Source organism: Ranitomeya imitator, chromosome 2 (genome assembly GCF_032444005.1).
Source record: "Ranitomeya imitator isolate aRanImi1 chromosome 2, aRanImi1.pri, whole genome shotgun sequence".
Taxonomy (NCBI): domain Eukaryota; kingdom Metazoa; phylum Chordata; class Amphibia; order Anura; family Dendrobatidae; genus Ranitomeya; species Ranitomeya imitator.
Window position 1 is genome coordinate 559158489 of NC_091283.1, and position 27789 is coordinate 559186277.

General features: G+C 45.3%; 2 protein-coding genes across 4 annotated transcripts in view; one reads left to right on the plus strand and one right to left on the minus strand.

Moving 5' to 3' along the window:
* The window catches only part of ITGB4 (integrin subunit beta 4), a 121178-nt gene extending 118584 nt beyond the window's left edge, over positions 1–2594 (plus strand). For 2 of the 3 annotated variants that reach the window (XM_069752039.1, XM_069752038.1), the window contains one exon: positions 148–2594. In XM_069752039.1, coding sequence (XP_069608140.1) covers positions 148–287 — 140 coding nt within the window. In that variant the 3' untranslated portion in view covers positions 288–2594. The remainder of the gene's footprint in view (positions 1–147) is intronic. The other variant, XM_069752040.1, reaches the window with a different exon arrangement.
* Positions 1444–27189, minus strand: GALK1 (galactokinase 1). Its single transcript, XM_069752041.1, has 8 exons — positions 26994–27189; positions 25715–25904; positions 23880–23999; positions 23123–23258; positions 8244–8425; positions 8017–8167; positions 2663–2825; positions 1444–1574 (listed from the first exon to the last, which is right to left on the minus strand). The coding sequence occupies exons 1-8, from the start codon at positions 27135–27137 to the stop codon at positions 1503–1505; spliced, it is 1158 nt and encodes a 385-aa protein (XP_069608142.1). The 5' UTR covers positions 27138–27189; the 3' UTR covers positions 1444–1502.
* Between the last annotated feature and the right edge of the window lie 600 nt (positions 27190–27789).

Consider the following 27789-nt stretch of genomic DNA (forward strand, 5'->3'; position numbering starts at 1 on the left):
TTAAAAAATAAAAAAAACCTCTCTAATAGGAATATTTTTTTTCCTTTTGTGTGGATGAAATTGATGGACTTTTTTCTTTTAGAGATTTCTTTTGTGTGTTTTACTACCTAAGACTGACACGGTGATTTCTTATTTTCCTATGACTAGATGGCATGTCTGTTACTTCACACCGGATGGAAAGCTCCGGCACAGTTACTCAGCAGATCACCAAAGAGTACGTAACGCGAACAATGGCGTCAGGAGGATCGCTCAGCAGGCAGGTGGAGCGCCAGTTCTACGATGCCTAATATTCACGACTGCCCTGGACTATGTAACTGCCTAGGTGCCTCAGTGACACATCCCCATCCCTGGCACTTTATTACTTCCCGTAGTCTCTGGCATACAGGACTGTACATGGAGGGATGGGGATATGACCGCAATATTGACGTAGGTGCTCCACAAGGTACCAAATGGGATCATTCTCCACTGTCCGCAGCAAGCTTTTCAATGTAATGCTCAGCTGTTGCAATGCTTTGAGGGAAGAGATAGCGCTGACAGTACTATCCCAGCATCCTCCATTTCACTGCATGCTTTAAACCAAACTTTATTTAAACTTTTGATGCTTTGTAAATAACGTAAAAAAAAAAAAATTATATGTCAGAAAGGGAGAATTTATGTAGACTTAAGGTCTTTATTGAGGGATCTTGCTGAAATTGCAAATGGTGAACTGCGACATAAGGGTTTTGTATTGGTGTCTGCTACTTGGTGTTGATATAGGCAATTAAAGGGAATTTGTCAGCAGATTTTTGCTATATAATCTGAGAGCACTATAAAGTAGGAGCCAAGACGTGGATTACAATTATGCATCACTTACTGGGTTGTGGTTTGCTCTTTCAACACAGTCAGTGTTAGATCACTACAGGACAACTGGGCCCATGCATCCTAGTCCAACCACGCTCCTAGCGCTGATTAGCAGCGGTCACTATACAAAGTACACAGAAAGCTGTGGCGTGGATGGGGTTATACACAGCTTAACAACTGAGCTCTGCTATATCTACTGCAGAGATAACTGACTATCATGAGTAAACTAAGTGATACATCGCTGGAATCAGGGTCTCTGTCTCTACATCACGGTGTGGTCAGATTACATTGGAGAAACCAGCTGACTGATTCCCTTTAAGGGAATATATATTATAAGCGACAGAAGATATTCCATATTCGGAAACTACAGCTTTACTGAAGAGTCCTGACATTTCTGGTAACGACAATGAGACGCATGTATCAGTCAGTGAAACCAAAGCAATTCCTGAATTAGGGGAAATTTATCAAAACTAGTAGTGCAATACCTGATAGGTTGCTAGTGGCAATGACTCCAGTTTTGAAAAATCCTATCAAATGAAGTTTTAAAAAAAAAAATCCCAATCCAATTGCATTAATGGAAGAAAAGAAAACCAACAAATCGAATTTGAGAGACACCTGATCACTTTATTTCCTAAATGGCAAATGATATTCACAATGGAAAGTTAATGTGACAAGACCCCAGATCCAGCCGATGGCTTGGTGATGTAAAATGATGGTGATCCTTGAAATTTCTCCTACAGAAAAATACAATACAATAACATATACAGTAGGCGTTTTCACAACTTTAAGAGGTTGTACCTGAAAACATCGGTTACTTCTGGTCATGTCTGCACAAAGGCAATGGGAGAGTATATAGACACCATAAGACATTACTTCTACACCATCACAAGTACGACTGTGGTGAAAATAATACAGCCTACCTTGGTTTTGCACAGAGAAGCCTTCATGGTCCGAACCCTTTAAGCCCAGAGATACCTTGTTTAGTATGTAATTGTAGGTATTATGTTAATTGATAAAGCAAAGTACTATAAGCACTGCAAATCTACCAGATGTGAGAAAGTGAATGAAAGCAATGCAGGAACGGCTATTAGGCCGGGGTCACACAAGCAAATATTCTCTTGTGCTGAAAATCGGGCCCATATGCCCAAGACACTCGGATCAAACTCTGTCACCGCTTGATCCGAGTGCGAGTGTCACCTTAGTGTGACCCGATTCTCTCCCATGAGAGAATCGGATCACAGGTGTAGGGAAGATGGAGAACAAAACTTCTCCAGTGACTGCGCCAGGACATCCAAGTGCAGTCCGATTTTTCAGTCGCACACATAGACTTGAATGGGCGAGTGCAATAAGATCAGCAGATGCACTCGCAGCATGCTGCCATTGTTTTCTCACGCTGAATCGGCATGAGAAAAAAAAAAATAATCGCAGATCTGCAATGCCCCATAGCATAACATTGGCTATCCGACTTCTTATTGGATTGTACTCATCAGATTCGTTTGCACTTGTGTGAGCGAAGCCATAGACTAGTGAGCAGGTCACAGAGGTCCACGCAAAACCAACGTTACTCAATAAAAAGCTTACAATTGGACGACGCACTTTCATTTTGATAGAGCAAATTATGATGTTTAGGGCCACTGGTGTACATATTTTATATATATATATTGAGACAGTTGTCCACATGTTAGTGCGCTCCGCTTGTTTACAAACTGTTGCCATCTTTAAACTTTTGTAATAATAAAACAATTTTCATACAATTCTCTTATCGATTCCTGTATTATTGCTTAACCCTTGGGAAGTAGGCCTACATGTCTTTGGCAGTCACCTTAATTTGTTGTTTGGTCCTGTCAGCGACTGACGTCTCCAATAAGGTCACTGTACAACCTCCAAAACCTCCTCCCGTCATGCGGCTGCCGTAAACACCTGGTATTTCCACCGCTATTGAAACCAACTCGTCCAGTTCTGGACAACTGACCTCATAATCATCCCTGCAAAAATGGAGAAACAAAGTCCTTAGGTGACTTAAGAGACAACAGCCACATCAGGGATAAGGACTCATTGCACACTAAATATAAGACAAGTAGTGGCAAATCATATCATCATGGCTGGTGTACAAAATAAATAAATAAATACAGTGCCACTTTCCATATTGACCACATGTGGTTGGACTTGAGAAATAATTGCCGTTTTGGAAACATTTGACACCTCTAAGAGTGCTTCACAATGTGCTTTTGTCCATGTTTATTGGTCTCATTGGGGCTTACATAGACATCCTGCGCAAAACGGGATTCGGAGGGAACGTGTGCCATTTTTGGGTGTAAGCATAAGTAGGTTGCGGGATGCAGTGACGGACCAAGGGTTAACAAGGGGTTTAGTAAACATCGTTACTCCTCGCAGGGTGATGTGTACACAGGGAGCAAGGTTATACCTAAAGGTACCGTCACACTTAGCGACGCTGCAGCGATACCGACAACGATCCGGATCGCTGCAGCGTCGCTGTTTGGTCGCTGGAGAGCTGTCACACAGACCGCTCTCCAGAGACCAACGATCCCGAGGTCCCCGGTAACCAGGGTAAACATCGGGTAACTAAGCGCAGGGCCGCGCTTAGTAACCCGCTGTTTACCCTGGTTACCAGCGTAAAAAAACAAACAGTACATACTTACATTCAGCTGTCTGTCCCTTGCCGTCTGGTTCCTGCACTGACTGCTGGCCGTAAAGTGAAAGTGAAAGCACAGCACAGCGGTGAGTCACACAGCGGTGACTCACCGCTGTGGCTGTGCTCTGCTTTCACTTTACGGCCAGCAGTCAGTGCAGGAACCAGACGGCAAGGGACAGAAAGCTGAATGTAAGTATGTACTGTTTGTTTTTTTACGCTGGTAACCAGGGTAAACAGCGGGTTACTAAGCGCGGCCCTGCGCTTAGTTACCCGATGTTTACCCTGGTTACCAGTGAAGACATCGCTGAATCGGTGTCACACACGCCGATTCAGCGATGTCTACGGGGAGTCCAGCGACGAAATAAAGTTCTGGACTTTCTTCCCCGACCAGCGATCTCCCAGCAGGGGCCTGATCGCTGCTGCCTGTCACACTGGACGATATCGCTAGCGAGGACGCTGCAATGTCACGGATCGCTAGCGATATCGTCTAGTGTGACAGTACCTTAATAGAGAGAACTAATAGGGGGAAGGTTTTAAACAGGGGAGAATAATACAAATAATACTACTAACACTTTGGGAATCAGCCACGGGTGTGTTCCTGCCAGTGACTGAGGATGTTTAGATTACGTGACAATAAAAATGACCTGTCACAGTTCTGTGTAAAAATGTTTCCCTGGCGTTAACGGTGTCCTCCTGTGGTCCTGATGATGGCGGTGTCCTCTGGTGGTCCTGGCGGTTTCGATGTCCTCTGGTGAACCTGCGATGGCAGTGCTAGTCTGTGGTATTATCACGGGCACTGGCTCCAACGGATGAGGAGAGGAAGGAGGAATAGTATCCTCCCTCAGCGGTGAGAGTCCCCACACTGTCGGATCCTGTGACACTGTCCCGACACACTCTATAATGGCCAGATCGGTCCGCTATGCCGTACCGATGAGCGCCTGTATCCTGTTTACAGACCTTGCCTCTTACAGTCAGTACTTCTGGCCGGGGCGGTCTTGTCAGTGTTGTCGGCTGAGTCAGCAGTATCTTAAAGGACAGCAATATAAGCGGGAACAGCGTTATCTGTGGTGTCTCAGCGGGTCCCCGTCGGTCGTTTCCTGTCAGCGTGTCCTCTCGTTTCCAGATCCAGTCCGCGCCGCCCCGTCACCTCACAGCTGATCTACTCTGACAGGACTCTCGAGCACATGACGTTCCTGCCCGAACTGTTTGAATTTCTGCACGTGCATTAACCGTCTGCTTAGCCACGCCCCCTTCTCTCGAGCACACGGACACCCCAAGCTCTCCCCCCTATATCCTAGGTGACAGACCCGACGGTTCTGGACCCGTTACGGATGAGGCAAACCTGGTTAGTTTTTCCCCCTTACATTTGCGCTTGAGTCGGACACCCGGACCACCTCCAATATTTGTATATGCCTGGAAAAGATGCACGTTAGATCACGCGTTCACTCTGTCTGCACCATTGTAGTTTATGGCTTGGTTGGTGAATACATCCAAATCTTGTTTTGCGGAGGTGGGGGATTTGGACGTAAGCTCCGAAGGACCAACAAACGTGGACAAAAGCACAATGTCAAATCATCTTAATTGATAAGTCAGTCAAGTTATACAACTGTGTAGGTTCAATTTACATAGGGACTAGTATTAGCTTGGGGAAATAAAAAAAAACACAAGAACATTTTGTTCTGATACATCCCTCTATTTAACTAGGAGCTGAACCTTAACCTGCCAGCTGTGTTACACAGAAGACACCTGCCTGTACCAGAAGTGACTGACAATTCGTAGCATTTTTCAGTAGCAGTAGTGTTGCATTATAGTGAGCAGATACTCAGTGCTGGACCCTGGGAGGGCAAGAAAAGTACAGTTCGTTTTTGATTGTTTTCTTAAACCAACTGCAGCTATGGGATGGAGATTTTTCCAAAATCAGAAAACCACTGTAAGTGAAGTGCCCGATTTTGTCTTTGCATAGTATCCATCCTGAGTTCTCAGTAAATGAAGATTTTTGGGTACTTACCATATAATCTCTCTCTTTCTCATACCCTTCATTGGATGCCACAAAACCATGCGTTATATCCTGCCACCTAAAGGCTCTTCCCCAACAAGGTACACCTAGGCAGCCGACATCCAGCTGTTCAGTTAGTGTAAAATCAGCAGGAGAAAAATCAAGACCACCCCCAAAACACCCACCATTTGGAGCTTCGCCTGATGGAACAGAATGCTAAGAGGAAAAAGATGGAAAGGTTACTTCCTAAAGTAACCTATTCAAGGTAAAGAACGGGCTGAGACTCAAGTCTGCCTCCGAGGTGACACTTTGCTAAACTGAAGAGCTGGGTGTTGGCTGCCAAGGTATAGCCTGTAGGGGAGGAGTCAGCTTTTTTTCTAAGATAAAAAAAAAACAAACAAAATTGAGCTTAAGTTGGTACATGCAGAGGTTAAACGCATGTTCACATTGGCCACAAAACATTAAAACCTACAAGAGAAAAAAGTAAACGAAAACCCTGATGTAACTAAGTAAAAAAGCAAAAGTGCATTTAAATAACACAGAGTTTTTAGTAATACTGTTTTTTCATCAAAGAATAGCACAAGAGCCATCCCACCTCGTCACGGTAACTGATCGGGACAGTCCTACACTGTCTAATATTAAAACCTTACCATGTGTCAATGTTGACCTCAGTGTGAATAAGGGCAGACAAAAGGACTGGGCCCAACCAGTGAAACACTAGACTGGGGAAGCCTTATATAGTCTCTAGCTCAGAAACAGGGAGGCCACACCCCGGCTTGCCCAGAATGCAACAATACACAGAAAAAAAAACACAAACATTGAGCTTAAATTGAGTTGGTACACATGCAGAGGTTAAACGCATGTTCACATTGTCCACAAAACATTAAAACCTACAAGAGAAAAAAGTGAACGAAAGTGATATTTTTTTCTAAGATGTAATGTTGGCATCAGCCTCCGGGTAGCAGCATATAACCAACTAGATGGTGGCCCAATTCTAACGCATCGGGTATTCTAGAATATGCATGTCCACGTAGTATATAGCACAGCCCACGTAGTATATTGCCCAGTGACGTAGTATATTGCCCAGCCACGTAATATATTGCCCAGCCACGTAGTATATTGTCCAGCCACGTAGTATATTGCCCAGCTACGTAGTATATTGGCCAGCTACGTAGTATATTGCCCAGTGACGTAGTATATTGCCCAGTGACGTAGTATATCGCCCAGTGACGTAGTATATTGCGCAGCCTCGTAGTATATTACCCAGTGACGTAGTATATTGCCTAGTGACGTAGTATATTGCCCAGTGACGTAGTATATTGCCCAGTGACGTAGTATACAGCACAGAGCAACGTAGTATATTGCCCAGTGACGTAGTATATTGGCCAACCACGTAATATATTGCCCAGCCTATATTGCACAGCGAAGTAGTATATTGGCCAGTCACGTAGTATATTGGCCAGTCACATAGTATATTGCCCAGCCAGGTTTGTCACAGGTTAAAAAAATAAAGATATACTCACCTTTCCGAGGGAGCCCTTGTAGTCCACGGCAGCTTCCGGGGCCAGGGTTGGTATGAGCGCAGGACTTGTGATGACGTCGGGGTCACATGACCGTGACGTCATGGCAGGCCTTTGTAGCGCAGGGACTGTGATAACGTAGCGGTCACATGACCACGACGTCATGGCAGGTCCTTCTGCCACCGGAACCTGCAACAGAAGATGGCGGCCGGCGCGAGCGGAGTACGGAGGGTGAGTATAGCAGGTTTTTTTTTGTTTTTATTATTTTTAACATTACATTTTTTACTATTGATGCCGCATAGGCAGCGTCAATAGTAAAAAGTTGGGGACACACAGGGTTAATAGCAGCAGTAACGGAGTGTGTTACCCGCGGCATAACGCAGTCCGTTACTGCCGACATTAACCCTGTGTTAGCGGTGACCGGAGGGGAGTACGCGGGCGACAGGCACTGACTGCGGGGAGTAAGGAGCGGCCATTTTCTTCTGGATTGTGCTCGTCGCTGATTGGTCGCGGCAGCCATGACAGGCAGCTGGCGAGACCAATCAGCGAATGAATAACCGTGACAGAAGGACAGACAGACAGACAGACGGAAGTGACCCTTAGACAATTATATAGCAGATAGTGATGAGCAATCATGCTCAGATTAACATGTTCGAGTCCCTGCGTTAGACAGCAACAAAAGATGTGGGACTTGCCTAACAAGCTGGCAATCCCCACATGTGTTGAGGCTGTCTAACAGCCACAAATTATGCAGCTGCAGGGACTCAAACATATTATTCAAGCACGCCCAAGATATACAGAAAACATGTTATCCGAGAACGATCGCTCATCATTAATAACCGACAACTCCTGTGTGTTCCAATGAAGAGTCTCAGAAATACTAGTATAGGGCTTTTTAACGAAACTTAGGGTAGCGTTCAATACTCCAAAATTATGCTGTAAGAATAACAAGTATGGAATTGCAACAATAAAACCATAGCTAAACATTCACCTCCGTTGCATCTTACCTCAATGAGTTGTGACTCTCCACCATTAATTTACCGAACAATTGGTAATCACCGTTCTCTAAAGCTTCAGCCGCCTTAGTTGTGCGCTCTATTTCGGTGATGACATGGCGAGCTCGCCTGAAGCAGACCTCACCAAGACTGTCCTTGTTGGCTAAACCGATACATTATAGGTTATAAACAGCATTAAGGTGAGTTTTCTTTCCTGGGCTCTCCATCAACCCACTTACCTTTCAGATCTTCCATGGTGGCATCCCTCAAACTTTCTTTTCCAAGAGCCTTTGCTGCCTCCTCGCACTGTTTCCTGCGTGTGGGGTACTCGCTGCCTGTTAGTTCATGGCGTACATTAGAATTAGTGATGAGAACAGACAACTTGGGATCTGTCAGAGGAAGCCGTTTTACTTCTAAAGACCTGAAAAATACAGGGACAGTAAGGGATTTTTTTTTTAATTTAAATTGAAGGATAATTACTAAGTATACAAAACATAAGAAAGAATGGTAACTGCACAAATCTAACATCACAGTCACAACAAAGGAAATGAAGTATAATAGTATATAGAAAGCACAATCATTTGCAATGTAAGCTTACAACAAAAGGAATTTAAAAAGGTCTATTTACTCTGCACGATTATCGTGAATTAGCGTATCTAACGTGCATTCTAAACAGGCTGCCAGTCACCCAATAACTAAAACACTAGGTTGTCAGGTAAAATGCTCTTTGGTGCTGCATAAAAGATCATCATTTTCTGCAGTGAATTGTCCTACTTAAATAAAGCTTGTGCTGCAGAGAAGAATGACCGCGTACAGGCACTGAATGATTTTTACAGATCGTTCAGTGCACATCTTAAGCGCAGTCAGCCCGTGTAAACTGTGCATTAAACGGCCAATGGTTACCAAGTATGTTGCCAGTCGGTGGTCACTTAGGCTACTTTCACACTTCCGTCGTTTGGCCAACGTCGCAATGCGCCGTTTTAGAGAAAAAAAACACATCCTGCAGAGTTGCCCGCAGGATGCGTTTTTTCTCCATAGACTTGCATTAGCGACGCATTGCGACGTATGGCCATATGTTGCATGCGTCGTGCACTGGATGCGTCGGGTTTTGGCGGACTGTTGTCTCAAAAAAACATTCAAGGGAACATTTTTCCGTACGTCGCATCCAGTGTTTCACACTGTGCATGCTCAGCAGGAAATATCGCTCTCACGAGCTTTCCTGCTCGGCAACGCAGACGGAAATGTGAAAGCAAAACACTTCCGTTGGTGTGTCGCGCCGACGCTTCGTGACGGCCCCGTACCGACGGAAGTGAGAAAGAAGCCTAAAATGTATCCTTAGGGACTCCATATACACTAGATTTCAGTCGGCTAAATCTGTTGATAGACAGGTTCAGCTAATGAGTCAAAACAAAAGAAAGTCAAAACTGCACCCTTTTCGTTACAGATTGAAGGTCTCAGCGGACACCAGGGCGCACGTCCAAAACCAGGGAGCCCATCCCGGACAGTACCAAGACCACAAAGAACAAAAAGACAGCGCCACAATGGATGGTGAAAAAATAAGAGCTTACATTTATTCTGCCTCCTTTAGCGACGTTTCGGCTTGATAAAGGTCTTTTGACCGAAACGTTGCTACAGGAGGCAGAATAAATGTAAGCTCTTATTTTTTCACCATCCATCGTGGCGCTGTCTTTTTGTTCTTTGTGGTCTAGGTTCAGCTAATGGTCTAATCTACAGGTGCTTCTCACAAAATTAGAATATCATCAAAAAGTTAATTTATTTCAGTTCAATACAAAAAGTGAAACATATATAGAGTCAGTACAAACAGTGATCTATTTCACGTGTTTATTTCTGTTAACCCCCAGAGCTTTTTTGGGGTTTTCGTTTTTCGCTCCCCTTCTTTCGAGAGCCATAACTTTTTTATTTTTCTGTCAATATGGCCTTCTAAGAGCTTGTTTTTTGCCGGACGAGTTGTACTTTTGAATGACACCATTGCTTTTACCATGTCGTGTACTAGAAAATGGGAAAAAAATTCCAAGTGCGGTGAAATTGCAAAAAAAGTGCAATCACACATTTGGTTTTTGATTAGCTTTTTTGCTAGGTTCACTAAATGCTAAATCTGACCTGCCACTGTGATTCTCTAGGACATTACGAGTTCATAGACACTAAACATGCCTAGGTTCTTTTTTATCTAAGTGGTGAAAACAAATTCCAAATTTGCTAAAAACAAATTGTTCAATTTTAATTTTCCGTTACCTGTAGCGTCTCCACGGGTTAGGCTTCTTTCACACTAGCGTCGGGTTACCGACGCTAGCGTTGCCGCCTCCGCCGCACAACGGGTGCAGCGGATGCTGCTTTTCAGCGCATCCGCTGCCCCATTGTGAGGTGCGGGGAGGTGGGGGAGGAGTTCCGGCCGCGCATGCGCGGTCGGAAAAGACGGTCCGTCGGCTGCAAAAAACGTTAATTAATCTTACCGATAATTGTATTTCCAGGAATCCATCCTGACAGCACCATGGAGGACGTCCTTCTTATACACAGTGGGACAGGAAACACGAGAGTTTAAAAGGACCCTCCCCCTTCCACCCTTCAGTGGTTTTCCAAAGTAACACATCTGGATGGATGCAAACAGAAAAATTTATTTTGAACATAACAAGATCAACATCAATGTTACTTCACATAAGTATGATACATGTTTACATTAGGGAGGGAACTATCCGTGCTGTCAGGATGGATTCCTGGAAATACAATTATCGGTAAGATTAATTACCGTTTTCCAGGTCACCACCTGACAGCACCATGTAGAAGTACCAAAGGAAACTTCCTAGTTCTAGGGTGGGACTACCGCTTGAAGCACTTTCCTGCCAAAAGCTAGCTGAGAAGAAACTACGTCTAATTTGTAGTGTTTTGAAAAAGTGCTAATGTTAGACCAGGATGCTGCATTACAAATCTGATCTACTGAGGCCCCACCTTTTTCGGCCCAAGACGTGGCCATAGCCCTGGATGAATGAGCTTTAAGGCTATCTGGAGGATCTTTTCCCTGTAACTGATAGGCCGTGGTAATAGTGGATCTAATCCACCTGGCAATAGTGGATTTTGATGCCTTCTTTCCCTTATTAGGACCCCCATACAGGACAAAGATTACTATCCTGTCTCCAGGCCCTAGTCATGTCCAAGTATTTCAGCACCGTCTCCCTAACATCTAAGTTATGGAAAAAGGCTTCTTTTTGATTTTTAGGAGATTGGCAAAAAGACGGAAGAACGACCTCTTGGTTAATATTTGATACAGAGGCTACCTTGGGGAGAAATCCTGGGTCAAGCCTCAAAACCAACCTATCATCAAATATTTGTAGATAAGGGTTTTTGATGGAAAGGGCCTGCAGCTCCCCCAATCTTTTGGCTGATGTAATGGCTACTAAAAACACTGCTTTTAGGGACAGATTAGCGATATTTATATCCTTATTTATATCAAAAAGCTCTTTGCATAGAACGTTAAGGACTAAATTTAAGTCCCATGGGGGCACAGACTTTCTGATTGGAGGCTTCAGCCTCGAGACTGCTCTAGAAAAACGAGCGATCCAATGGTGGGCGGCAAGGGAAGAGTCATAAAATACACTGAGGGCTGCAATTTGAACCCTCAGGGTACTTGGTTTGAGCCCGACCCTAAATCCCTGCTGTAGGAAATCAAGAATCTTGGGTATGTTAGGGTGATCAACATCGATTGTTGTGTCTCCACAGAAACTGCAAAATTTTCTCCATGTTCTGAGGTATATTGCTGTAGTCACCGGTTTCCTACTTGCTTGTAGAATCGAAATTACTCCTTCTGAGAGGCCTTTTGCCCTTAGGATCTGCCGCTCAGGATCCATGCTGTTAACCGCAACTTCCCTGGGTTCTGATGGAGGATCGGACCCTGAGAAAGCAAGTCCCCCCTGACTGGAAGATGGTAAGGACTGTCCACTGCCAGCTTCTTCAGAAGAGGAAACCAGCTCCTTCCGGCCCAGAAGGGGACCACCAGGATCACTCGAGCTCTGTCCTCGCAAATTTTCCTGAGTACTCTTGGTACTAATGCGAGAGGGGGAAAGGCATATAGCAGACCCGAGCTCCACGACTGAGAAAGGGCATCCACCGCTGCTGGATTTTCCTGGGGATTTAGGGAGAAGAAGGTCTTTACCTTTGTATTTCTTCTGGTCACAAAAAGATCCACGGACGGGGTTCCCCAGCGCTGACACAGGGTATCGAAAATTCTGCTGTTCAATTCCCACTCTATGGGTGATAGTTTTTCTCTGCTTAGAAAATCCGCAACCTGGTTCTTTGAGCCTTCTAAGTGGACTGCTGAAATTGAAAGCACCGAACTTTCTGCCCATTCGAAGATCTGATCCGCCAGACGTTGTAATTTCGGATGTCTCGGGCCCCCTTGATGGCGAAGAAAGGCCACCGCCGTTGTGTTGTCCGATAAGATCTTCAGATGTTTGTTTCTTAACAGGGACCGGGCTGCACACAGAACCTTCCAAACCGCCTGTAGCTCTCTGTGGTTTGAGGAATTGTTGCTCTCTTCCGAATTCCACTGTCCCTGGTAATATCTTCCGAGTACCTGGCCGCCCCAACCTTGTTGACTTGCGTCCGTGGTTACTGTGACTGCTGGGGTCTGGATCCATGGGACCCCCACCTGAAGGTTCTCTGACACCATCCACCATCGCAGGGATTCCCTGACTCGATAGGATAGGACAAACTGTCTGTCCAACGAAGACTGTCTTCTGTCCCATGTTGTTAGAACCGCTCTCTGCAATTGACGAGAATGGAATTGGCTCCAGCTGACACATGGGATACAGGCTGTCATCAGGCCTAGGATCTTCATTGCATCTCGTATTGTCACCCGAGCTCTTGCAAACTGTTGAATCTTCTTCACCAAATCTGACCGCTTTCTGTCCGGAAGAAAAGACTTCCTGATGTCTGAGTCTAGAATTATCCCCAGAAACTGACGTCTTGATTTTGGGGTTAAGTGTGATTTCTCCCAATTTACCACCCAACCTAGTTTCTGCAGTGTGGAGATCACTAACTGAGAATCGATGTTGAGTTGGGATACTGAGTCTGCCACTAACAGGAAATCGTCTAGATATGGTATTATAATGATGTCTTGTTTCCTTAAAAAAGATACGATCTCTATTATGAGCTTTGTAAAAACTCTTGGAGCTGATGCTAGACCAAACGGAAGGCAACGGAACTGATAGTGTAAGACTGAACCGTCTTTCTCTATCGCAAATCTTAGGTATTTTTGATGTTGCAAGGAAATTGGAACGTGATAGTATGCACTTTTTAGATCCAAAGTACACATTACCACGTCCTTCCCTAATAGGGGAATTGTGGATCGAATGGACTCCATCTTGAATCTTTTGTACGATAGCCATTTGTTTAGTGGTTTGAGGTTTATGATAGTTCGGGATTCTCCTGATGGTTTTATTATAGAGAAAAGACCCGAGTAGTGACCCGTTCCCCTTTGGTGAGGAGGTACGGGAGTTATTGCCTCCATCCGGAGGAGATCCTGAATGTCTGACCACATTGGGGAGACTGAAGAGAGACGGGCGTTGGAGATGAAAAATCTTTCTGGGGGACGAGATACGAACTCTATCCTGTAGCCCCGAGATATAACCTGAAGGACCCACGGATTTGAGGTAATTTTTTCCCATTCCCTCAGGTAATTCAACAACCGACCCCCTATTCTGGTGGCGTCACTTTCTCCGGAACTCAGCTCTAGGATTTGAGGGACCTGGATCTCTATTTCGGTTCCTATTATCCCCCCCTTTCTGGTAACTCCATCTCCCTTGTTTACCCTTACCCCTATAGTCTGATCTCTGACTGTAATATGGTCTACGAAAGGGCTGGAATTTTTTCTTTTTCTCTTCTGGAAACCCCTTTTCATCAGAAGCTTTTTCCAGAATGTCATCCAATACAGGGCCAAAAACCCTGCCACCCGAAAAGGGAATGGAACATAGTTTGTTCTTAGAGGGAACATCCCCCGACCAGCTTTTTAACCAAATGGCCCTACGGGCTGCATTAGATAGCGATTGCCCTCTGGCTGTGAACCTGACAGATTCTGCCGTAGCATCTGCAAGAAACCCTGTGGCCAGTTTAAGTAAGGGAATAGCACTAATGATAGACTCCCTAGAAGTTTTGGCTGACAATTGATCCTTTAAATCATCAACCCACAGATGCATAGCTCTCGCCACGGATGTCGCCGCAATATTTGTACGGATCACCGCGGCCGAACTTTCCCAAGCTTTTTTAAGGAGGCCATCTGCCTTTCTGTCCATGGGCTCCTTTAAGTTTGAGGAGTCCTCAAATGGTATGGCAGTTCTCTTAGACACTTTCGCTAATGGGATGTCAATCTTCGGTACATCCTCCCAGTCTTTGACCTCTTCATGGTCAAAGGGAAGACGGAGCCTAAAGTCTCTCGGTATTGATATCCTCTTCTCTGCCTCCTCCCACTCTTCCAAAATCATTGAACTGCGGGAAGAGGTGAAGGAGGGGTCAAAAACTGCAAATTCTGAGCAAAGCCGAGACTGAACTCGGACTTACCGAATGTGTGCATTAACTGGAAAGACTTTTGAAGTCTGTGACCGAAGTCCCCCGAACATCTCGTCCTGCACGGAAAGAGAGGTCGAAGGTTCCTCAACCTGCATAGTCTGTCTGACCGCTCCCAGAAGTTCGTCAATATCATTGGAAGAAAAAAGATACTTTTTCCCCTTCTGAGGGGAATCTCTACACACTTCTTCCTCATCCTCTATGTCAGATTCTGATTGACTGTTGTCAGAAGATGAATCTGACTCTCTCTGTCTCTTCCTAGACCTGCGGAGATCCTGGACCTCAGGCTGGAACTGCTTGGTGGTAGATAGGTTAGATATAGAAGCCTGCACTTCTTCTCTAACCATCGCTCTCATGCTTGTTATTAGAGAGGCCTGTTCCTCTCCTACAATGCGGGCGGTGCAGGGCTCGCACAGAGGCTTCTGACATAAGGCATTAAGTTTTGAGGCACATATAGGGCATCTCCTGGTTTTACCAGTCTTCTTATCCCCAGATGAAAGACGCCCCTGGAATATATAAAGGGACCACCACTAGTACCTTTAATAGGACTATACAAAGTGCACCTTTAAATGAGGACTCACATGAGCAATGGAATCCTGCTTCCCCGTAGCCTCTATGCTAACCGCTGGGTATGGAGCCTGAATCCATTTTGGCTGCGGTGCCTAGCGCTATCTCACTTACCTTTTTATCCTTTGCTTGTGTCCCGGCGCTCCTACAGGAGCGATGAGGAAAGCCGCCCCCCTGCTGCCGCCGCAACCCGGAAGTGACGCGGCAGCGGTAAACCGGAAGTCCAACGCGCGCTTACCGCCGACTCCTTCCGGCCTGAACACGTGGAGTCCGGAGTGCTCTGCCGTACCTGCCCCTCCTCCGGACTGTCTGCCAAGGGAGCACCCTGCAGAGATCCACGCAGGTACGCTTGGGGTAGCCATCCGAGGTCGAGAGCCCCCACCAGGGGGAAGCGACCTTTTTAGCCAGGAGCAGCGCTACACCGGCGTCGCTGAGGGACCCAATAAATTGGGTGTCGGCGATACAGAGTTTCGGCCATGGGAAGGAAGAGGCTGAGCCCCCCCGATCCGCACGCTCTGTAGGGACACGATCTCTCGTCGTTCCTATCCACAGTGGGACAGGAAAAACACTGAAGGGTGCAAGGGGGAGGGTCCTTTTAAACTCTCGTGTTTCCTGTCCCACTGTGTATAAGAAGGACGTCCTCCATGGTGCTGTCAGGTGGTGACCTGGAAAATGTTACATGGAACGTTTTTTGCGGCCGACGGTCGGCCGAAACACGGCGCAACCGTCGCGCGACGGTTGCGACGTGTGGCAATCCGTCGCAATGTGTCGCGTAATGTTAGTCAATGGAGAAAAAACGCATCCTGCAAACACTTTTGCAGGATGCGTTTTTTCTGCAAAACGACGCATTGTGACGGATTGCAGTTAACGCTAGTGTGAAAGTAGCCTTAGGTGAAGGCTTCTTTTTTGAGAGCTGAGCTGACGTTTTTAATTATACCACTTTTGTGCAGATGCATTCTTTTGATCGCCCGTTATTGCATTTTAATGCAGTGTCGCGGCGACCAGAAAACGTAATTCTGGCGTTTTGATTCTTTTTCTCGCTACGCTGTTAAGCGATCAGGTTTTTCCTTTTTTATTGATAGAGCGGGCGATTCTGTACGCAGCGATACCAAATATGTGCACGTTTGATTTTGTTTTTATTGTTTTATTTTGATTGGGGCTAAAGGGGGATGATTTGAACTTTTATGTTTAATATTTTTAAACACTTTTTTTTTTTCTTTACTTTTGGCATGCTTCAATAGCCTCCATGGGAGGCTAGAAGCTGCCACAACTCGATCGCCTCTGCTACATAGAGGTGATGCACAGATCACCTCTATGCAGCTAAATTAGAGCATTGCTATGAGAGCTGACCACTAGCTGGCACTCATAGCAATCTGTCATCAACAACCATAGAGGTCGCCAGGAGACCTGTGGTTGTGATGGCAAAGCACCGATGACCCCCGATCACGTGACGGGGGTCAGCAGTGCGCGTATTTCCGGCCCGGAAGTGCTTGTTAATGAGCCGAGCGGGTCGCGATTCCACTGGCGCCTATTACGGGCACATGTCAGCTTTTGGAGCCCATCTCAAAGTGGGGGATACTGCCAGCTGACATACTATTCCGTCAGCTGGCAGAAAGGGGTTAATGTTGATGATTATGGCTACCAGCCAATAAAAACCCAAGAGTCATTATTTCAGTAAATTAGAATACTTTATAACATCAGCTTGAAAAATTATTTTAAAATCTGAAATGTTGGCCTATTGAAATGTATGTGCAGTAAATGCACTCAATACTTGGTCGGGGCTCCATTTGCATCAATTACTGCATTAATAATAATCTTTATTTTTATATAGCGCTAAAATATTCTTTACAGTTTGCACACATTATCATGCAGCGTGGCATGGAGGCGATCAGCCTGTGGCACTGCTGAGGTGTTATGGAAGCCCAGGTTGCTTTGATAGCAGCCTTCAGCTCGTCTGCATTGTTTAGTCTGGTGTCTCTCATCTTCCTCTTGACAATACACCATAGATTCTCTGTAGGGTTAAGGTCAGACGAGTTTGCTGGCCAGTCAAGCACAGTGACACTGTTGTTTGTAAACCAGGTATTGGTACTTTTGGCAGTGTGGACAGGTGCCAAGTCCTGCTGGAGATTGACATTTCCATCTCCAAAAAGCTTGTCGGCAGAGGGAAGCATGAAGTGATCTAAAATGTCCTGTTAGACAGCTGCGCTGACTTTGGTCTTGATAAAACATACGTAAGTAACAAGTAGATCACAAAGTGTCACCCTCAAAGACCCTAGCAAACAACTATTATCAATGAAAAAAACTGACTAAGTGTTCAATTTCCTTGCAGCAGCACCAAAGGGGAAATTGAACATTACACACAGCGACTACTCAAATACATATGAAATGCAGAACAGGATAAGTCCGCCACACTGAGAAAAGCTTTTTGTAACTATCTTTACTCTGGTGAAGAGATGAGGATCCTGACACTTTTTTCTTTTCCACCAGTATGGATACTTTTCGCACACTGTGCGATCAGGTTACGAATCTGACCCACGTGGTTCCGGATCTCGCCAGGGAGCACCAGAAACTAGAAACATCAGTCACAGTTGCAGGGTCAGTTTTCTAGCATGATGAGTGCTTCCCATATGGCAAGCTTTTTTTGCTCTCTGGGTTGGATGCATTGTTTATTGCATGAATTGCTTGTGGGTTTAAAAAAAAAAAAAAAAAATTAATACTAGAAATAAAGCACACTGGTAATTTTCCAGGATAATTGATGCAGGACAGATCATAGTTTTTGTTTTTTTAATCAGATAGATTTTTATTAAACATAATAAATGACATCTGCTTATACAACAAGTTACATTTGTGTTTTAAATTGACAAGAAAATATACCCCTCCCCCCTCAGATATCCAACCCCACCCGAACCCACCCCTCAACGAGAAGATCTTCCCTATTACAGACATATTGTATCATTAACAGTGTTTTCAACAACCCCTCAATTGTTCCCATCCAGCCATGGCTGCCATAGCTTTTGAAAAAACCCCATCCTATTCCTCTTGATATAGATGCTTTTTTCGAGCTGGACAATATGATTCGCCTGTGCAACAAACTCTCGTCTAGTTGGAGGTTCCTCCCTGATCCAGTATCTCGCAATCACTTTCCTTGCAATGAAGAGTAATCTAGCTATTGCCATTTTTGCAGTTTCGTCGGCCGACACTTCCTCCACATACCCAAGTACACAAACCATTGGATCCCTGGGAATCGCACACCCATAAAGCACCCCAATTTGGTTCAACACTACCACCCAATATGAAAAGAGTCCGGGACACAACCATAACATGTGCAGCATACCCACCCCAGACTGAGCGCACCTAGGGCACCTGGAATCAGATCTCACTCCAGCTCTAAACAACAAGTTGGGTGTTCTATAGGCCCTATTTACCACATACAGTTGCGACAGTCTCCCAGGTTCACTCATCGACAATTTGGGCACGTATTCTAGAATAGATTCCCATTTGTCATCGTCTATTTCCCCCAGCTCAGCCTCCCACTTCTCTCTAGCCTTAATCGGGTCAGATCATAGTTTAACAGTGAAACTAGTCACTACTCATGGACAAGCCTTGAGGCTGGGTGGTCAAGACGTCCGAGGTCAGATACTAAAAGGAGTAAGACTAAAAGGGTAAGACAAAAGGTGTAGTGAGGTCACCGTCTGAAGTCAGAATTCCAGCAAGGTAGCGTATCAAGACAGAGGTGCTAGGCAAACGGATGGTCAAAAGCTAAGTCCAAGGTCGGGCAACAAAGCCAAAATACAGGAACACAAAACTGAGCAAGGGCACACCGCTTGAGCCAAGCTGTAAATGGCACTAATTGGAGGCAGAGATCTAGCTAAATAGCCAGGTAATCACTCGAATAGTAGACACATGGAGGAATCCACGGCATGCCACAGCCCTGATTGGATTGCTGAACTGTAACTCACCCACATTGACAGCTCACCACGCACCAACCTCCAACTGGACGGCTAAGCTGTCCATAACCATACTGACAGCTCTGCAAGCCCCTACCTAAGCTGAACTGTTACTCACTGCTTACAGACACACCAATAGGCGGAGGCGTGAAAGTACCTGCTCTTCAAGAGGGGCCCAACAGATCCCCTGGTTTCCCAGGAAATCTATGATGGAAGGCCCTGAAGACACGATCAGCCTTCACAAAATAAGCTGGAACCCAGAATCTCTCTTCGGATCAGTTTCCCTTTCATCGAAAGAAGAGATATTGGAGAGAATTTTGGACCCTCAGAGAATCCACGATCCTCTGCACCTCGTACTCCATATCTCCATTAACAGGAAGAGGAGGAGACGACGTACACAACACAGATGGGACAAACTCTTTCAAAAGCAATCTGTGAAACACATTTGGGATGTGAAGAGTAGGCCAATAAATTTAAGACCCAACTTTGCTGATGATACTTACAGCTTAATATTTTTAAAAGATAAAACCTTATCACATAGTTTGAAGTTGGGACCTGCCGAATGTTTCCTATCTGCCTTCCATTTTGGCGAAGCTGAGCCACCCTAATATTCTTCTAAACCTCCCTCCAGACATCCCCAAGTCTGAGGACTCTCTCGCAGTAAGGACTTGATTATTCCCACCCACTGTGACACATTCCCTAATGACTGGGATTACAGGGTAAAAAAACAGCCTACAGCTCCGCATGAACACCCTAAACTGGTTTTTCGCCCTCGAAAATTTATCAGGAAGAGCCATTACTGGTTTGGGATACACCAACTGCATATCAAAAGTTACCGGCGTCAAAGCTTTTGCCAGCAGCAGAGGGCTCTGGGAAGCACTTCTCATGCTAGATAACTGACCCTGCAACTGTGACTGTGATGTTTCTGGTGCTCCCTGGCCAGATCCAGATCCACATGGGTCAGATTCGTCACCTGATCGCACAGTGTGTGAAAAGGATCCATACTGGTGGAAAAGAAAAAAAAAAGTGTCAGGCCAGTTGTAATGTGACACTAATCACTACTCATGGACAAATCATGAGGCTGGGTAGTCAAGAGGTCCGGGGTCAAATATGAGAAAGGCTCTTCATAAATAAAGGATTAAGGCAAAGGTGTAGTCAGGTCACAGTTGGAGGTCAGTATTCTGGGAAGGTTGCGGATCAAGACAGAGGGGCTAGGCAAAACGATGCTCAAAAACTGGGTCCAAGGTCAGGCAGCAAAGATCAAAATACAAGAACACAGAATAAAGCAAATGCACTCCACTTGAGCTAAGCTACAACTGGCACCAAATGGAGGCAGAGAGCCAGCTAAACAGTCAGGTAATCACTCAAATAAGAAAAACATGTAGGAAGCCCCAGCCGTGATGGCACGGCTGAACTGTCACTCAACAACACACTGACAGCTCAGCATTGCCTCATGCTCCGATTGGATGGCTGAGCTGACCGTAACCATACTAACAGCTTAGTCCACCTCTCCTCTACATTGAATGACTGAACTGTCACTCACTGCTTCCAGATACACCAAAAGGAAAATAAAAGAATCAGTAGCAACTCTAAATCTGTCAGATTGCGAAGGCAGCTCCTGTGTACGTTGCACTCTTTAAGTCAACCTACAGATTTTCAATTGGATTCAGGTTTGGGCTCTGGCTGGGCCATTCCAAAACCTTGATCATCTTCTGGCAAAGCCATACTTTTTTTGATGTGGAGGAATGCTTAGAGTCGTTGTCGTTCTGGAAGATGAAATTCCTCTTCATCTTTGACTTTTTATCTGAGGCCTGAAGGTTTCATGCAAAATTAACTAATATTTGGAACTGTTCAGAATTCTCTCCACCCTGACTACAGCTCAAGTTCTAGCTGCCAAAAAAGAACCCCAAAGTTTAATGCTGCCTCCACAATGCTTCACTGAGGGTATGGTGTTCTTTTGGCGGTATGCAGTGTTGACTTTGCACCAAGTATACCTTTTGGAATTATGGCCAAAAAGTCTGACCTTGGTCTCATCAGACCATAACATGGTTTCTCACATGCTTTTGGCAGACTCTATGTAGGTTTTGGGAAAACATAGCCTTGGATGTTTTTCTTTGTAGGAAAAGGCTTTCGTCCTGACAATCTACCCCATAGGCCAAACATATGAAGAATATGAAAGATTGTTGTCACATGCAATATACAATAGACATTAAAGCATAACAATAAACACAGATCAAAACATATAGGCCCTGCTCAAAAGCTCACAATCTATGAGGAAAAAGGGGAGACACAGAAGGTGGATGGTAACAATTGCTTTCGTTGTTTAGACCAGCCATAGTGTAAGAATCAGGTATTCATGTACTGCTGCATGAACCAGTTATCAGCCTATGTATGTAAAAGGAAAGACACAGAGGGCTATTAAATTCATAAAGCGTATGAGAACATGGTGCAAGGAACCTGATTATGGTTTAAGTTTTTTGAATGGGCCAGGAAAGCTATATATCTTGGTACCGTGTTAGCCAGTGGATAGAAAAATATTCAGAATTGAGAGTCCTCAGTGGTTGATAACTTTTAATGGCTAACTGAAAAGATGGTAACAAATTGCAAGCTTTCGAGACTACTCAGGTCCCTTCATCAGGCATAGACTAATAGAAATTCTGAAGAACCACATATTTATAAATATGTGATTCTTCAGAATTTCTATTAGTCTATGCCTGATGAAGGGACCTGAGTAGTCTCGAAAGCTTGCAATTTGTTACCATCTTTTCAGGTCAGTCAGAACAAATGCGTTTTTAGAGCACGCTTAAAAATGTGGGGATTGGGGAGTAATCGTATTAACCTGGGTAGTGCATTCCAAAGAATTGGCGCAGCACGTGAAAAGTCTTGGAGACGGGAGTGGGAGGTTCTGATTATTGAGGATGTTAACCTCAGGTCATTAGCAGAACGAAGAGCACGGGTAGGGTGGTAGACTGAGACCAGGGAGGAGATATAGGGTGGTGCTGAGCCATGGAGTGCTTTGTGGATGAGGCTAATACGTTTGTACTGGATTCTGGAGTGGATGGGTAACCAGTGTAATGACTGACACAAGGTAGAGGCAACGGTGTAACGGTTGGTGAAGAATATGATCCTGGCTGCAGCATTCAGGACAGATTGGAGAGGGGAGAGTTTAGTAAGAGGGAGGCCGATTAGTAAAGAGTTACAATAGTCCAGACGAGAATGAAAAAGAGAAACAGTAAGGGCTAGCTGACTGCGCCTGTGCGGCCGCCCTGCCTATAAATCCCAGCCCCGCAGTGTCTTCTGATTTATTCACACTGCGGGGCTGGGATTCACAGGCAGGGCAGCCGCACAGGCGCAGTCAGCTGGACTGCATATGAGGACAGACGGGCAGCGCTCACTGCGCCTGCCCCAGGCATGACAAAAGAGTGCAGGCGCCGGCTGATTTCAAAACAAACAGCGCTGAGGAGGTGGCGCCCGGCGCCAAGAAGACTTGAGTGACTGCTGTGAGGCGTCTGCAGCATGGGGGGGAAAGACCTGCCTCCAGGACTGAAGACAGGTATTTAGGACAAATTACAAAATGGATTATTTCTGCAGTTACAGCACCAATAACTAAAAGAGCCACCTTGTCAGAATGCAGCATTACTGCTGCACAAGGTGGCTGTTTTAGTTTCAAACGCCTGGGGGGTGACAGGTTCCCTTTAAGATAATTTGTAGCAAATACTAACAAAAATGCCAGAGAAAAGTAACGCAGCCCGTTGAGCTATTTTGTCCAGTAAAATAATGGCCACTCTGACAAAAATCTTACTGATCTCATTATAGTTAATAGGGTTTTCTGTCATACATGGATTCAAGCAATGCCTTTATTTTTGTTTTTCTAATTTTGATAATAGACAAATGGAAATAATATAGCAGATGTGCATAAAGCTTATGATCCACCCGTGGTAATGTCCTAAGAATGAATATACTTAAAAAAAAAAAACACATTACGGTGTGAATAAGGTCTTATAGAGGTTTGTATAAAGCCAGAAACTAACCTGCAATCAATGAGCAGAGCATGGCCATCTTCTCCCATTACAGATATAAACTGGTCCATGATCCCACAGGGTACTCCAGGAAATGTATGTTCAGCTTTTTGACAGGTAAGCGCCTTCTGAACAAGATTGCCATCATCTGAGCACACAAAGAATGATTGAGGTAGAAAAGCGCAAGACTAAAAAGTGTGAACGTCATCAATGTGACATCACCTTAACACCAAAGAGACAGTCAGATCCTGAGCAGTAATCTTTACACTCGGGCTACACAGTGAAAAGTGTCATGTGACAGCAATTTTCTGGCAAGGTATACTGTATATGGATTTGTTATCCTTTTTACACAGTAACGCTGAATATGTGCTACTAATTTAAGGCCAATTTTTTTATTACGCAAATATTGCATGGCTGCGGGCTTCAGTTTTTGCCTTGAGTGTGACAGACACCAGAACTCATTGACTGGGAGAGAAGACTACATACTAATGGTGATATAGTGGAAACATACATCATATTGCAAGTATCTTTGGAAGCATTCAGATGTTGCGATTTCTTGCTGTGTCAATGGTAAAACTGGAATGGTTTTGGGTTTTTTTAGCAGCAATATTGGAAAATCGGAACAAAAATGCACCATATCACAGCAATTTTCAATATCACAGCCAGACATTTCTATGCTGCAATTGCTACAGTGATTGCAGGAAAGAAATAGCAATGAGGCTGCAACATGTGAATGCAGCCTTTATATACAGAACATGAATGTTCTAACCTTGGCACAGCTGTTGCAAGAATGAATAGACAGCAACTTCTAGAGACGCAGAGCTGGACAGACCTCCGCCCAAAGGCACACTGGTGGCAATCACTGCATTAAATCCAGGAATGGGGCCAGCTGAGAAAACAGAGAGAAATCTCATCGAGAAACAGGTAGCAAATCTATTCCAGAGCAGAAGTGGTCAGAAATAGTGTCACAGAGGAAAAATTAAAATCCATTAACACCCCTCCAGAGAGGAGACATATCACCCTCACACTGAACATATGGGATTATTTGTGGCAGGGAAAGAGAGAAAATAATTTTAACAGGAAAGTAAGAGAGAGTTGGCATTTCCATCTCCAATGAAGTAGCGGCCTACTGATATGAACAGGTAATTACAGCAGGGATATTTGCTGGGAAGAAGACACCAAGGCTGAGATTCGTTTATGCAGAGGCAATGAAGTACGCTTTCAAACCAACGAGTTTTCTCTGATCAAAGAATTGAGACACTTCGGAACCACTGGTCAGTGATGAATGTTGAGATAAATTTTCTGCATCATAGCGAAGGGACAAACAAAGCATTCACTCACATCTTTAAGGTCATTCTAACCCCTCCAATTGGATGAAGCTATCCAGTCCATGTTTTGTCTCTATATAAAGGCATAATCTCGATAAGAAACATGACGACAATTATCTACCGCCTGGGACCTCCGGGGGTGAAGATATGCTGTAAGCTGGGGATCTCCTAAAATTCTAACAGACACCGCACATTCCACAACCAGCCCCACATGAGCTCACCAAGGAGAGGGTTATGTGGGTATAACTTTGATTTAATAAAAAGCAGAAATTGGGTTTGATCATTTCAGTCCTGGAAAGGTATAGCTTGTGGTGGGTTCTGTCCATTTTCCTAAGGAGTTCTTCCCTCCACTAAGCTCTGACACACAGTTTTGGTAATTTTCTTTCGTTATTCCTTTTTACTACATGTAATTATATATACAGTAATGTCTTGTACCCTTTTTGTATCATCTTTGTAATTTTTTTTTATTTTTATAAACACTGCCCACCTTGTTGGATTTAGCATCTAAAATTTACTAGCTCTGTTCGTGTTGCTCTGTAAACCGCACCCCTGAAGCCATAAGCTATGTGTAACGGGTGTCCAATTGGCTTCTATAAAGGATTGCTGGTGGCCGTACCGGGGTGTATATATGTATATTTATTGGAGGCAGCGGAGTTGCGTTCCTCTTAGAAACTGGTGACAGCGGTGGGATCTGTGTGATCTCTTCTGTGTCATCTGCGACAAAGTAGTAAAAGTGGTGGGATCTGCTCCACCGTCCTGGCTGTTATCCTTGCCAAATGGTGGCAGCGGTGGGATCTGCACGGCCGCCCCAGCTGTAATCCTTGATATACAGTATATCCAAAATGCATTCCATTTCATGTGTTTTGGCAGCCAACCACTTCAACACAGGGGAGTCATCGTGTTGATCCTCCAGCTTTCTAGATACCTCAACAAACTACTGAAGTTGCTGCGGTCAGCTAGACTACAAGTACCACTACCGTGGTCTGGTGTCCACGTTGGTCAGCCAGACCACGTTGGTCAGCCAGACCACAGTAATGGGATTCTTTTTGCGCTTCTCTATTGGCATCCTTTCATATGAATGGCCATCCAATTATACATGCATCGCCCAAATCTGCTACATGAAGCAGCTTGTTAGCAGCCCTCTGATTGACTCCGAGGCAAAAAGTCTCCCCCATTATGGGAAACGGCAGAAAGACAGAGGCAAAACGGCAAAGAGTTTCCTTGTCTTTGGTTTCAATCACACTGTCACACTAATTCTGACCTCCAGCTGGCTTACCTCGGTAATGCTGAATAACCCCTTTGACATAGTTAACCCATTTTGGAACTCCAGGGGTTAGAGGTCGATCCTCACTTGGAACCTCAAATATCACTTTACGTGGCTCATCAGCGCCCTCTGCTGTAGTAACAATGCAAATCTTTCCATCATTCCGGGGGCTTCCAACTATGACAGTAATGAGAGGCAGGGCCTGCGTAGAAGCACAGTGATCAGCACATCATGTCCTGCCCAGTTACACCCACCCGTATAATACTCCCGTCACCACTACTACTGTCCATCTACATTCCAATGGTTACCTCCAGACTAAGAAGCCTTGTGGTTGTCACATGACTCCCTGTCCCCAATCATTAGACGCTACAGATATGACAGCATTTTAGAGCGGAATGGTCATTAGCTATTGTAGGGGCACTATAATATGTATAGTGGAAGGCTGGTGCACTACTAGGCATAGAAAAACAACGAGCCAGGGCTAAGTCAGTGATGCGGTCTCTTCATGTCCAGGATCAGTGCGTGTCTGGCAGGAATAACCCTTTAAGAATCAGAATATTCTGGGCTTTCATGGCAGAATTTTCTATACTTTTTTTTTACCGCAACATTATTGGAACAATAACTGGTGGAATTCTGACTTCTGGGACAACCACCAAAGCGGATCTCCCGTGGAGACGGACATGTGGCGCATCTTTCCAGACCGCAGCATGGCAATTTCTCCTGCGGAGGTGCTAGTCTCCACAAGAGAAATTACATCAATAGACATCTATTGGACGTGATGAATCCACATGATTCAGCTCTGGATCGTGGGCACCCGGCCTTAGGGTTACCATCTAAATAATGGTGCTGGGCTTACTGAGTCTTAAAGAGGTCGTGTGGTGAAGACAAGTCATCGTCCATGCACAGGAGCGGTGCTGACTGCTCGGATCAGCACAATTGGGCACTTTTATCCTTATGAGGCCGGGGTCACACTGGCGAGTGTGCTGTACTGTGGATAGGAGATCATTTATTTTTACTGGACAGCCCCTTTAAGAAAAAGCTCAATACACAGTAATATTTGCCGCAGTCATAGCCATCATGCATTATTACATGGGTGGAATAGCACAGACTGCATGTGTATTGCCAGCAGTACGGCCGCTCACCGCCATTTCTGGGGGGGACAAGTACTTTCTGTCAGGAGCTGCCGCTGCTCCATTGCGCCCCCTATAGAGCTGCGGGAGAGGAGGCAGCAGTCATGTGACAACGCACTGGTCACGTGACCCAGCCGCACTCCCGGTGCCGGAGCTCTCACCATGGGCAGCACGAAGCCTCCGTTGTAGTCCGTGTGCTCCCCGATCAGATTCACCCTGCCGGGGGCAAACACTGCCACCTGGGGCTCGTGCCCTCCGAAGGTCTCTGCGTACACACGCCGGGCTTCAGCCTCAGGAGCTGCCATTGCTGCACACACACATCCGGGTGTCCGGCTGCTGACCGCGCCCACTTGTAGCACGTGACCTGCACCAGACGCTATGTGTGCGGCTGCCATGTTGCACTGCACTCGTGTCCAGGAGGCGGTGGCAGTTTGTTACCCAGCATAGGGGGCACCTGACCGCTGGGCGCACGGGGGAGAGTCACTACTGCCGTTACCCTGACTAGGGCTGGATTATGTAATGGGGAAGCGCCATGTTTAGGAGTTTTCTGTGCTTAAAGGGATTGTCCACTACTTGGAAAACTCCTTCTCAAGTGCTATATTCTGGCATGTAATATCAAAACAGCCTGTGCTTACCTAAAGTGTAAGGCTTCTTTCACACTTCCGTCATTTGGCCAACGTCGCAATGCCTCGTTTTGGAGAAAAAACGCAGGAGACACATCGCTGACCGCACCAGAGGGAACTATGGGCTGCTATTTTACACTGAGGAATATAGGAAAGGAGGAGGGGTTGTCCGAGTAATGGAATCTGTTTAATTCAGAACCCAAATTAAAAACCAGTCCTGTGGAGTGACGGACTTCCTGTGTCACGTGCCAGCTGCAGCCAATGAGTGTGTGTTGGGCAGGAATATTGACAAGCGGCTGCTCATTGGCTGCTGACGGCACATGATGCAACAAGT

What these genes read in the sequence shown, in the direction of transcription:
- GALK1 (XM_069752041.1), bottom strand. Translation starts at nt 27,137, where the DNA reads ATGGCAGCTCCTGAGGCTGAAGCCCGGCGTGTGTACGCAGAGACCTTC. An exon ending in GAGGCTTCGTGCTGCCCATG is followed by an intron (nt 25,905 to 26,993) that starts GTGAGAGCTCCG and finishes GCTTCTACGCAG; the next exon opens with GCCCTGCCTCTCATTACTGT. An exon ending in GGTTATTCAGCATTACCGAG is followed by an intron (nt 24,000 to 25,714) that starts GTAAGCCAGCTG and finishes CTGTTTTCTCAG; the next exon opens with CTGGCCCCATTCCTGGATTT.